Source organism: Corapipo altera, unplaced genomic scaffold (genome assembly GCF_003945725.1).
Source record: "Corapipo altera isolate COAL_440 unplaced genomic scaffold, ASM394572v1 23b, whole genome shotgun sequence".
NCBI classification, from domain to species: domain Eukaryota; kingdom Metazoa; phylum Chordata; class Aves; order Passeriformes; family Pipridae; genus Corapipo; species Corapipo altera.
The window spans coordinates 4,588,334-4,601,398 of record NW_020884885.1 but is presented as its reverse complement, the minus strand read 5'-3'; the positions used below and the strand labels follow the sequence as shown (position 1 = coordinate 4,601,398).

General features: G+C 40.2%; 1 protein-coding gene across 12 annotated transcripts in view; it reads right to left on the bottom strand.

Moving 5' to 3' along the window:
• The window catches only part of SMOC1 (SPARC related modular calcium binding 1), a 142,073-nt gene that overhangs the window by 43,232 nt on the left and 85,776 nt on the right, over positions 1-13,065 (bottom strand). For 9 of the 12 annotated variants that reach the window (XM_027642086.1, XM_027642088.1, XM_027642089.1 and 6 more), the window contains 2 exons: positions 6,742-6,831; positions 920-1,000 (listed from right to left, as the gene is read on the bottom strand). In XM_027642086.1, the coding sequence (XP_027497887.1) occupies positions 920-1,000; positions 6,742-6,831 (171 nt within the window). The remainder of the gene's footprint in view (positions 1-919; positions 1,001-6,741; positions 6,832-13,065) is intronic. The other 3 variants (XM_027642091.1, XM_027642092.1, XM_027642097.1) reach the window with 2 other exon arrangements.

Here is a 13,065-nt window from a genome sequence, read left to right as displayed (position 1 = left end):
ACACTTCAAGATATCACAATCTACCTGTTCAGGCAACTGAAATTATTCCCAGCAGCCAGTTCTAGGCATATTTGTTTCATAAGATATGGAAAATAGTAGCATCTCCTATTCAAACGTTAAAGTAAACCCATGGTTTCTTATGGCAATTTTGTTCTCTTATTCCCTTTAATTTCTTAATTTCTCTTGCTTCAGTTAATATATATCAGACAGAAACCATTCTTACTAAGAATCCATAACTTTCCTCATCAGAGTCTCAAGTTTCTTGTGATTTCAATGACTCTATACCACCATTTCACCCTGCTCTCCAGTCTCAAGTTTTACACCCTAACTTCACATCTTCCTGCTTCCCATTTTCCCACTCATGTTCAGGATCTCTTCTTTGCTGTTTTTTACGCTTTGGTTTTCCCCCATCCACTCCATTACCCACAAAACAATCTCAACATTTTCTTAGGCCCAGACATAAGTAACCTACTTTCAGTTGTAAAATTATCCAATCATTTCTCTATCAAAAAATATCCCCTGCAGAGAAGAATCTTGAATTTTCTAGAAAAGAAGCCCCTTTCTATATTTTTGCAACTGCTTAGACTAAAGCCACAGCCCAGATCTTTGAGCCAAATGCATCAGTTTGTATATCCATGCTGAACTGCAAACAGAATAAAGATGACAGATGGCTGGGGTGAATTAACAGATCAAGAAAGTAGAGATTCCCCAGTTATGGTCTGTGGAAACAAACACCCTTCATCACATATTGACTATGGTCGTCTGGACACAAATAAGGATGTTATCTGAAATTATTTTATAATCGGACTGCAAGTCCCACAAGCATCATGATAGCTACCATGAAGAAAGAACAAAACAAGAACAGATGGTAAAGAACTGCAGACTAGTTAAAAGAAATTTTTTTTAGATGGAACATTACCTGAATTTCTTATACTGGAGCTGTTCAATTTGGAATCTTTGATGACCAAGTGCTTAATCCAAAGGGTTGGTGCTGTGATTTCTGAAAGAGAAAAAATAACATCCTTAGAGAAACTACAGCAACTAGTAAATACACATGGTTGTTAATCAGACTCATATAATGGTTTGGGTTGGAAGGGACCTTAAAGATCATTTAGTTTCTACCCCCCTGCCATATGCAGGAACACCTTCCACTAGACCAGGTTGCTCCAAGACTCATCCAACCCAGCCTTGAACAATTACAGGGATGGGGTATCCACAACTTCTCTGAGCAACCTGTTTCAGTGCCTCACCACATTCACAGTAAAGAATTTTCTCCTTATATCTAATCCAAACCTACCCTGTCAGTTTGAAGCCACTAGCTCTCGTCCTGTCACTACATGCCCTTGTTAAAAATCTCTCTCCAGCTTTCTTGTAGGTTCACTTCAGGGACTAGAAGGTGCTATCAAGGTTTCCTCAGAACCTTCCCTTCTCCAAGCTTGACAATCTCTGCTCTTTCAATCTGTCTTCACACAAGACAAAACATTTGCTGCAATCGTGCCTTAACTGATCCATCATCTTTGTAGAGACAGGCTCATCTCCTGGTGAGATCTTCCACCTTTTATGAACCACCATTTGTAAGTCTTCCACAAGGCTATCTCATTATCTTCACATTCCAGGGAGTACCTCTCTGCTGGTAAAACATTTTTATTAAATCCCTCTATCCCCCACTTCCTAATTTCTCAAGTCTAAAGCCTTTCTCTTCAGGACTTAGAGATCTCAAAGATTATATTGTGTGCTATAGTATATTTTGTTTCTCCTGAAAGTACATACGAAACCCATATTTTAAATTAAGTCAATCCAGACCTTAAATATTACTCTAACAGCCCAAGAAAAGCTGGCCACAGTCAGTTCCCTGAAACAAGCAACAACAAAATCCAAAATAAATAGGCAGAGACATGAAGATATTTCTGGAAAGACTTGAAAGTCAGTCTATTAAAGAAACAAGTCCTGGTTAGAAAAGCATGTCTGATGCACTAACCAAGACATCTAAACATAAATTTGTGGGGAAAAAGTGCTTAGAGCACCTCCTCTGAGGTGTGTTATAATCAACTTTAAAACACATCAGAACCTGCCCTAATCCACAGAAATGATACAACCTCAGCATTTGACTAGAATTGAGCAAAGCAATACTAGATACCATTGGCTAGAGCACCTCAAGTGGCATTTTCAAAACTGATACTTTTTGAAAAAAAATTTAGTTTCCACAAGAACACACCTTAAATAGTTCCTCTAAGAAGTTTTTGCAAAAGTTTTTCCTACTCCCTTGTTGACATTTACATGGATCTGCTCAGCAAAGGGAGAAGCTAGTTGACTACAAGAGAAACTGATTATACATTACAAGAGTATGAAGGGAAAAAAAAAAGAATTTTCTCCTTCCTAAATATTTTCAGCAATGTTGATTGTAGGCATTATGGTAGTTGTGTTAAGGGCATTTTTTTCACAAGGAAATATTAGTTGAACACTGTTAAGCAAACTTTTGTTACTGTTGGAATATCAAAAATTGTCCTATCTGCAGGTTTCACTACACTATTTTAATGAATGGATTTATGGATTATTTCTATTTCTATTTCTATGCTTCTCCCCTTCCCAGCTCTTATCCAATGTTTAATCTGAAGTAGTTCTCCCAACAAAGGGCCAAAATCTGGGATGAAATTTAGCACTGACTCTGTACCATATGGACTGGATATGTCTATAGCTGAAAAAGGAGGGACAACCAAAGTCAATAGATGCTGAAGAATGAATAAAGGTCTTTAGAAACACAGTGGTGCACATCTTTCAGTGAGGTTGAAAGCTGCATAAAAGAATTCTGGGAAAAGAGGAGAAAGAAAAAGAAAAAGAAATTATTCCTTCGGAATCTCGCATAAAAATCGGTTTGACTTGGACATTATTTTTGAATACAGGCAAGCAACACAGACTCGTCTGAACAACAGATATGTGGACAGAGTAGATTACCACTGAATTAAGAGAAAGAAAAGGTGTTTAAAGAAGATATCTCTAGGAAATTACTACATCTTGCATATTGAAACTAAATAGAGGGTGAATGCAAAATAAACAGAACCTGTAAGTGCAGGAGGGAATACAATTTTTTAAAGCTATAGCAGGGATATTAATGAAACAGTCTTCAGCAGAGGAGAATCTTGTCCTAAGATTCACTATAAACACCTCTAAGACCTGCATTGTAATGATATGAAATAATTTTAAAGAGATGGCTGATTTATGATTTAAACCTTGGATGGCAGAATTTAATTTATCTGATTTACATTATCTCTGGCACTGCTGTCTTATGCCCTCAGGAAGGATGGTATGGAGTGGGAGGAGAACTTATGCCTGAAATGTGAATTTTCTTTATCCTCTAATGTAGGTGAAAAGATGAGACAGGTGAACCTTCGTCTTGAAAATGTTGAGGTCCAAGAGGTATCACACATTTCAGGGGAAGCTGAGTGCATTTAATGCCCTTTGAAAAGAGTCAGCCTCTTGTGTATTGAAGGTAGGCGACCAAAGGCAAAACATGAAAAAAAATTCACATTTTTATTGTCCATTCATGTTGCTATCAGCTCCACCCTGACTGCCTGACTTTGAATATATAGGCTTACAGGAACCCATCAGTTCTCAAACCCAATGAAATGGAACAGGATCTGGACTTCAATTCCTCTGAACATCTATGAAGATTCTAGACCTGATGGGTGAACTGATAACTCTTTTGCCCTTTTCTGTCATCTGCCATTTGTGTCAGACATGAAGTACAAGCTATTCCTCAGGAAGACCTAGCCAGGGGCATTGGGAGAGTATTCTAGTGAAGTATCGCGACATGTTTGCTCACATAGAATCAAGGGATTGTTCAGGATGACATCCTGAGGTGTCTAGTCCAACTTTCTGATCCAGATAGGGTCAGCTAGAAGAACAGATCAAGTTGCTTAGGATTTTAGAATCATAGAATATCCTGAGCTGGATGGGACCCACACAAATCAAGTCCAACTCCTGGCCCCACACAGGACAGCTCCAATGCTCCTAAGAGCATTGTCCAAATGCTTCTTGAACTCTGGCAGGCTGGTGCTGTGACCACTTGCCTGTGGAGCCTGTTCCAGTGCCCAACCACGCTCTGGGTGAAGAACTTTTTTCTAATATCCAACCTAATCCTGCCCTGACACAGCTTCATCTTGTTCCCTCTGGTCCCATCACTCGTCACCACAGAGAAGAGATCAGATCCCACCCCTTCTCTTTCCCTCCTGCAGAAGTTGTAGACTGCAAGGAAGTCTCCCCTCAGTCTCCTCTTCTCGAGGCTGAACAGACCAAGTGACCTCAGCCACTCCTCATATGGTTTCCCCTCAAGGCTCTTCACCATCTTTGTTGCCCTCCTTTGGACACTCTCTAAGAGCTTATGTCTTTCTTATAATGTGGTGTCCAAAACTGCCACAATATTCAAGGTGAGGTCACACCAGTGCAGAGCAGAGCAGGACAATCACCTGGACTGGCTGGTGATGCTTTGACTGAGGTACCCCAGAACACAGCTGCCAGAGTCAATCTGCCCCTGTGCTTTATCCAGCTGGCTCAGAAAGGAAGCACAGAATATCACTTCTCTGGGCCGTCTGTTCCACTACCTCATTGTCCTCAGGGTGACAAAGTTTTTCCTTATATTCAGTCCAACCATTTTGTTTCAATTTGTGACTGTTGTCTCTCAACATGCATTAATATGAAGAGCCTGGCTCCATCTTCTTGAAAAACTTCCCTGGAGATACTGGAAGGCTGCTATTAGGACACCTTCAAAGTCAAATGCTTATTACTCTTCCTGGTCTACCCACTTTAACGGACTGTTGGAGGCAGCATACTCAAAACGTAGTGGATTACACAAACCTTTGGTCAGGCACAGAATGGGTTTTCTTGTGCTTATTGTTACAACCACCAGTGAAATCTAGTTAGTCCTATTTTACTGGTAGAGATGACAAAAATATAGAGTGACAAACTCAGAAGAGGTTATTCATCGATGCATAGCTTGATTAATCTGCCTGTCAGTCTCTTCTCCCTAGTCATAAGGGACACCACTAATACAATAGGAAGCCATTGCATTAGTCATTCTCACTCAAAGTCTAGTAGATAAGGTCTTGCATAATATATTGTAACATTTGTGAGAGGCAATCTTTCATCACACAGTCCAAGTCCATTTATCAGACTTGAGTCCACCTACAAATCAATGTGAAAGTTTTTGATTGAAAATGTTTTTCATAGAAGAGAGGATAACACTTTTTTTCAGACTCTGCCTGTCCCCAGAAGGACCAGAAAAGGTCTGTTCACCATACTACTTCAAGAATTTTGCCCAGTTCATTTGACCAAAACGTTGAGCCTCTCCCAGAAGGAGCCTCTGAATAGGTTGTATTAATCACAATCTCATTCCTGCATTCTACTAGCGCATTCTTTCCTTTGAATATCTATGAGCCCCCTCTCAGGAGAAGACTTAAAGGTCAGAAGTTTGTGATTACAAACAGTAATTTAATACAGTATCAGCTTGCTGCCAGGAGGAACTTTCTTTTGATATAAACAAGAGATAGTCAGCATGGCTTCAGTCTCCTTTGTTTATTTGAGAATGCTTTTTGCTCTGAGGGTTTTGCCGTTTCTTAAAGTTCACAAGAAGATTCTTACAAATCTACGATCACTAAATGGAAGTGATAGGACCACAGCATCTTGCCATTAAATAAGCTTATTTTAGCAACAATAAAACCCCACCCCATCACCTATTTTTACAAGAAGGTATAAACCATCAACAGTACAGTACCACCTACTTTTGCTCAGTAGTCTCCATTTCTGACTTCGACCCAGTTTAAAAAAAAAAAGTGAAGTACAGCATACCACTATGAAATGCACAGGCTTTCCCTCACTGCCTTATGATCCGCAGTTTCAGATATGTCACAGAGTGGTTCATACTTTGGCCTATAGCTTTACTATAATGGCTGTGGGTTTAAACCTGCAGAAAACATGCACTACTTCTAAGCAATATGCAAGATATAAGCAGCTGCTACTAGGCCCGTTCATTACCAAAGGACCACTATCCCCACAGGTATTTATGTTTGTATGTGTAAAAGGCTTGAACCCTCTGTGATGACAGCCATTTTATCCTTGTATAAAGGCTTCCGGTAGACTGAAGTCTGAAATTCCCTATCCAAAATAATACAATTGCAAGATTGCCCGTTTGAGAAGGAAACTGCCTGGGTGGGCCATGAATCAAGTGGGCCTAGGACAATGACTTCATTTGCTTAAATAGTGTGTGCGTCAATGAAAGCAATCGCTAAATAAAGAAACCTCCCAGCAATTTTCATCCAAGTCAACATTCACAAGCTGTGGTTTAGCATTACCCTTCCCTTTGTGAAGCTGTAACACACTGCAGAGGTTATGAAACTCCCAGCATTAGCATCATGAGTGTGGAGACAGTAAAGGGGTAAGGACAGTCTAAAGGAAGTTGCCATTTCTGACTTGATACACCTTTTCTTATTTGCCCTGACACTTTTTACTCAAAGATGATGCCAAGAATCTGGTCAACTGGTGTTATTGTTGGATTCCAGAAGAGTAGGGAGGATGTAAAAGGATTAGGGAAAATGCCTGAGGTCCCAAGGGCACTGTGAAATTTGGATAACTTACGAGATTCACTGGTTTTTCTGCTTTGCAGGATAAGAAAGCATTTAAGCCATAAACCCTAGAGAAAAGGGAGAGGGAAGTAGCTTTTTTTGTTGTTATTTTAAGGGATGTTCTTACCTTCTCCATCGAAAATAGGCTGGGTTTCCATGGTAGGCGTTGGCTTCGAACCATCATCTGAATTGAGGGTTAAAAAGAACCGAAAAGAAACTACCATTATTGAGGTAAATACTATCTACTCTCCAGTACAGTTGAATGATTGGGATTTGTACATGGCCCGGCCAAGTCCAGAAGAGAAAGAAGACAGACAGAATGAAATCATTTTATGCTAACAGGAGTAACAGTTTACATAAAACATGCATCAAGCACTATCCTTAGACTTTAAAAGCCTCCCCCCTCCCTCCACAAACCATTGGTATTTGTCACCTGGTAGTTTCCCCTTGTTGCACTGATCAAGCAATCAGCTTTTTAGTTTCAAGTCAATTTAGTTTCACACAGGCCATTTCCTGAGACAGCAGAGGTCTGGAGATTGCTGTCTCATTGTGTCTTTCTCCTCATTGCTTTTGTTCAAAAGAAAAAGTCTTCTTCTGAAACTTACCTGTGTAGAACCTGGAACCAGTATTCACTGCAGAGCTGTTAGAAAGGGATGGTCAATAGCAAATCTTTTTTCTTAAAATGACTTTATCAAGGTGTTCTCTAATTGTAATGTGGTGACAATGTCTTCTAATTGCAAAATTGTGGGAAAATTACTTCTCTTACATTAGGTTTCTCATGTGCAAGAATGCTCCATGTCTTCTGACCACAATTCTTTCATAATTAAAAGCTTCAACCAAAGAAATGTTCCACAGGAAACATAAATCTTGATATTTAGAGATAGACCACAGAGAAAAGTGTTCAGTTTACAATTTCTTTGGCTTAGTACACCTATCCATCATATCTACAGGTCCAGCCTGGATTCAGGCTGAGTCTAATTTCCTCAGGGCACAGAGGGACCCAGATTTCAAGTCCCAGTTTGGAGCATCTTTACACAGCACTAGAATATTGGCATAGCTTTTACTGAGGCAAAATTTTTGACTGTGAGCAAGTTTAACTGTAAAAAGCTGCAAAGTCTCTTATTACAATGCAAGATTAGAAAATAGAATGTTGTTGGTAGTTAAACTAAAAACGAGAATAGCCTAGTGTATTAGGTTTGTGTGGCCAGCTTTTGGTAGTGGGGAGGGGCTACCAGGGTGGCTTCTGTGAGAAGCTGCTAGAAGCTTCCTCCATGTCCAGTAGAGCCAATGCCAGCTGGCTCCAAGATGGACGTGCCACTGGCCAAAGCCAAGCCAATCAGAAAGGGTGGTAATGCCTCTATGATAATGTATTTAAGAAGGAAAACTAAGTTGTTGTGCAGATATAATTACAACCAGAGAACAGCAGAGTGAGAATATGTGAGAGGAACAACTCTGCAGAGAGCAAGGTCAGTGGAGAAGGAGGGGTAGGAGGCTCCAGGCACTGGAGCTGAGGTTCCCCTGCAGCCCGTGGTGCAGACCATGGTGAAGCAGCTGTGCCCCTGCAGCCCACAGGGGACCATGGGGATGCAGAGATCCACCTGCAGCCCCTGGAGGAGACCTGCGCTGTAGTAGGTGGATGCCTGAAGGAGGCTGTGAACCTGTGGGAAACCCATGCTGGAGCACGGTCCTGGCAAGGACCTGCTGAGCCATGGAGAGAAGAGCCCATGCTGGAGCAGGCTTTCCTGGTAAGATTGTGGGCCTGTGGGGGACCTACAATGGAGCAGCCTCTGCCTTAAGGACTGCACCCCATGGAAAAGTGACCCATGTTCCAGCCATTTGTGAAGAACTGCCCATGGGAGGGACTCATGCTGGGAAACTTCATGGAGAACTGTCTCCCATAGGAGGGACCCCACAGTGGATCAGGGGAAGGACTCTTCTCCCTGAGCAGCAGCAGGAACTTGTGATGAACCAACCATAACCCCCATTCCCAGTCTACCTGTGCTGCTTGGGGGCAGCAGGGAGAGCTCAAAAGGAAGGAGGGGTGAGGGAAAGTGTTTTTAAGATTTATTTTATTTCTCATTATCCTGCTGTGATTTTGTTAGTAAAAAATTCAGTTAATATCCCCAAGCTGAGTCTGTTTTGCCCATGATGGTGATCGGTGAGTGATCTCTTCCAGACCTTATCTCAACTCATGAACCCTTCGTTATATTTTCTCCCCTGTCCAGTTGTAGAGGGAAGAGAGCGGCTTTAGTGGGTGCCTGGTATCCAGCCAGGGTCAACCTACTTCACCTGGAATTGTTGGAGTTTTTTTTTCCTTTTGAAATATAGGAACTTAAAACTTGCAATTTCTAGTAACTATTTTTTGCATGTGTTATGGGCAAAAATGACACTAGGCAAAGTGGGCAGTAACCCAAAATGTAAACTTACACAGTGAAAATCTGTTGGAGGGAGGAGTCCATGCCAGAAAAGTTAGGCTTGCCTCCATCTCCATGGCCAACAGATGCACAGGGCAAACAATATTTGGAGGAAAGGTACATGGGACAGAGGTAGAAGTAACTGCCCTTAGCCTTCCCTTGTATCAGTTCCATTCACAAAAGTAAGAGACCATTGGAACAGGAAAGAAAGGGTAGAGGGATAAAACAAGCTTGTAGACTTTTTTTACCCATACCTGTATTTGCAGTTTTATAAAGTGAGCAAAAGTCTGAACACCTCTTCCACTTCTCCTTAATTTTATGCATTTCCACATAAAGTAATCTAATTCACAGAAAGCAAAAACATGCTGATAATTCCATTTCAACCGCAGAGATACACTGAATAAAGGAGGTTGACAGAAATGAGTGAGAGATGCCCTGTTCTCATTTTCCCTCTTCATCATTGTATTTGGTTTTATGCTTAACTGCAAACATAACAAAAAATACTTGGAAGAAAAATTCTTACCATTCCTCAGTCAACTCTTGTTCTGAGCTTTCCTGTTATTGGGCATTGCCAGTTACATGGATAGGCAGTACTTTTTTTTAAGTTTGAGCAACTGACTTGGAAAAAAACCCTGAATATTGTTTAAATTACAAGGAGAATGATTCTGCCCTTTAAAAATCTTTGGATAAAAGTAAATAGCTGATCTTGACTTTTTTGTTAGAGTAGGCTGCTCTGCTTCTGCAAGATTCCAGAAACCACAACTATGGTTTGTTATTTATTTAGGATGACACTTTACACTGTAAAAAAGCAGTGAACAGTATGTAATTAGCATGATTGGTTTTACAGATTGAGAAACCAACCCAAAACTGCTGAAGACACTCATAGAACAATTGTAAAGTGAATAATTCTTAAGTTATACAAAAAAGGAAGAGACCTGACATAAAAAAAGACCAGTATGATAATAAGTTTCTTCTTATTGTTCTCATGAATGCTTCTGCACCAAGTAATTACAGAATTGCTTTTCAGATTTAAAGCAGCAACTCAGAAGCCAACAGTGGGAAAAAATTAGAAGTGGATTTGAGCCACAGCACTATGTGAACTTCGGCAGAACTAAGGATACTTCAGGTTCAGGGGACTTCTTTTAGATTTGTGTATGTTAGAAGAACACAGCAGCAATTACAATTTGTGAAATACATTCTTCTTAAAGAAAGAGAATTTTGCAGCAGCTTAGGTACGAAGCTAGGCATTAAGCTACTGAAGCGTATTAAATAAACCCCTCAGTTTAAAGCTACTGTTTAAGATAATCTCGGTAAAATGGCTCAGTGAATTACACAATCATTTCCTTACTGGGCTACTAAGACCAAATTGTCACTAAGTCCACATTGTAGCAGCACCCAGTACAGTATTAAGGGTTTTGCAAATATAGGGAAGTATAATTACTCCCCTGTTGTTTAAGCAAGTACAGTTCTTTCATCACACATACAAGAAAAAAATGCAATAGACAAGAGCCCTGTAATTACATTCACCATTTTTCAAAAATCAAAAGCCAAGGATATTTCTGATTATTTTTTAAAGGTCATGAAATAGTCACATAAAAGACAAAAATTGCACTTCATTAAAAACACCATGCTCACTTCCCAGGTGCCAGCTTCTTACTCTGAAATTACCAAATCTTTTTCTTAAACTAGAGAATTCTCAATAGGTCTCAGTGTTTCAAGCTAGCTTATGGCAAAAAATTTCACTGCTGTTCCCATTGGGCAGAAAAACCACCCCAACACTTGTCTACTCCTATTTGATTTTTCCTCTCATTCAGTACTCTGTTCGTCACACTGAACATTTGTTCCACTGGCCTGTTGGCTCCTCCTAAACAAGGAATAAGTTCTATTTTACATACCTGAAAATTTTTAACAAACACTATACAGAATATCTCTTCTTGGAACAACATTTTAAAGCTACAAAACTCTTCGGTTAGTTTCCTTTTCCTAGGGTACACTTGTAAGAGTTAAACAAATTTTTCTGGCTCAACTGCTGTCAACTTTAAAATGGTACTTTTATCTTGCCACAGGATAAGAGTAAATAGGCAGATCAAAATGAGATTCCGTAAGTTATTTGCACATTAAGACACCATGGCTATAAACCAGAAGCCCACTTGCGCTACTGCTATCAGAAGCTCATAAGCAAGAACAGTTTTTATTGCATTGGTCTAACGATAACTCAAAACAGGGACAATTACTTGCATGTCCTGATCTACTGCTAGCGCTAGGCAAGAATTTTATACTCTCACCAGGATTCCCCTCCCTTAGCCTTATCCTTGCAGAATAACTAGCAAGGATCCACATCTGAAATGACTGCAGCATACACTGGGGTTGAGGGACAAGGAGATTCAGTTCATGCAAAAGACAACTGTTAAAGTGATCTTTTTGCTCTGAATGACAAGCTCTGAGGCCAAGAGCAGCTCTTTATGTCAGGAGAAAACTAAACTCCCTGACGTAAAAAAGCAGTAATTACTATGAAAAAACCGTGAAGTAACTGCCTGCTGCTGTGAATCAACTTTCTTACCTCAAGCCACGTAATGGAAGCCAGATAAAGGGGAAAGTTAGGAGATAAAAGTGATGTACGGAAGGTTGAGGTTGCTTAGGAAGCATATAGGTCTTGGTCTATTAATGTGATGATGCAAGTATACAGAAGACTTTTGCAGTGGGTGTATCTTCCTGGTTAGGAGATGTGATATGGGAAGTTAATTTTGTGTTCTCAGTGGAATCCATGAGACAGTCTGTAAACATTTCTTCCATTTTGAAGAGCACAGGTGCTTACAGAGTCAACCATCCAGGCCTTATACAAAATTTGGTCTTTTTTGTAAGTCTACAGCTTGCACATCAATAGCTCCCAGACTTGAGTCAGCCTGACAGAATAAGCAGATGAGAATTTTAAGTGCATGGCTCTGCTGGGAGGAGGCAGCCTTTTTCCAGTGTCAAGTGGTTCCTTCACTTACCACCTGGTTTTGGCTGAGCTATTAGAGAGCATAGCTGAAGCTAAACAGGTAGAGCACAGAGAGCAAGGACCGCAAGCAAATTCTTAGGATGTCCTGTTCAGTGCAGCAAAGTTCACCTTCAACAAAACTGTCAAGCCAACACGAAGGAAGAAGAGCTTTCCTAGGCCTCAGTACCCCTGAATACATATTCATTTCTGCAGCTTTAGTAACTCTGGTCAGAAGAGCAAAGACTCTCCAGGCCAACTAGGCTCCCTGTGTCTGTGCAGTTCCTGAATCTCGAAGATGCAATTTTACAACTTTGACATATCTATATATTATCCCCAGGTCTGGGGGTGTTTGCGCTACATGGGGTCTTATGCAAAACCATGTGTTCTTTCCAGTATTGAAGGGGAGGAGCAAGTTGTTTCCTTAATCACAATCCTTCCCTACATCAAATGAAAAAAATTCATAATTAATTTAATAGTCTATGCAACTTTTATGCAGAGACTTATACTGCCAATATAAGTGCAGAAAGCATTCATGCAAAAAAATTATGAAACTCTTACAATCCAGCCAATCAAGATAATTTCTTGCCAAGCAACTGAAATGGAAACACACCAGTGCAGACAGACTTCTCCACCAAGTTTTCACACTCCTTTCCATAGAATTGTTTAGGTTAAAAACGACCTTTAAGATCATCAAGTCCAACCACTTCTATGTATGGAGATCCCACAGCTGTTAAGAAGAAAACCTCAATTTTTTAAACCAAATCAGCAAAAGCAAGTTCTCACTCTTTATTGCCTTCATTTTAAGAAACAGCAATAATGTGCTGCCTTTGGATATAACCACTCCCAAACACTTGGACATGGACCAAAATACAGTAAAGTTTTGCTTAAAAAGGTGAAAATATGCCTAAGTGCTAAACATTCTCTGTATGGCTTAATGATCTCCTAACTGTAAAGGTTGACTTGCACTGTCATTGCAGTAATTTTTCTCTTTTTACATCAACTATTCTGTATGCCATATGGATACAGGCAGCCTTTACTTTAGCATTGCATTCCAGAT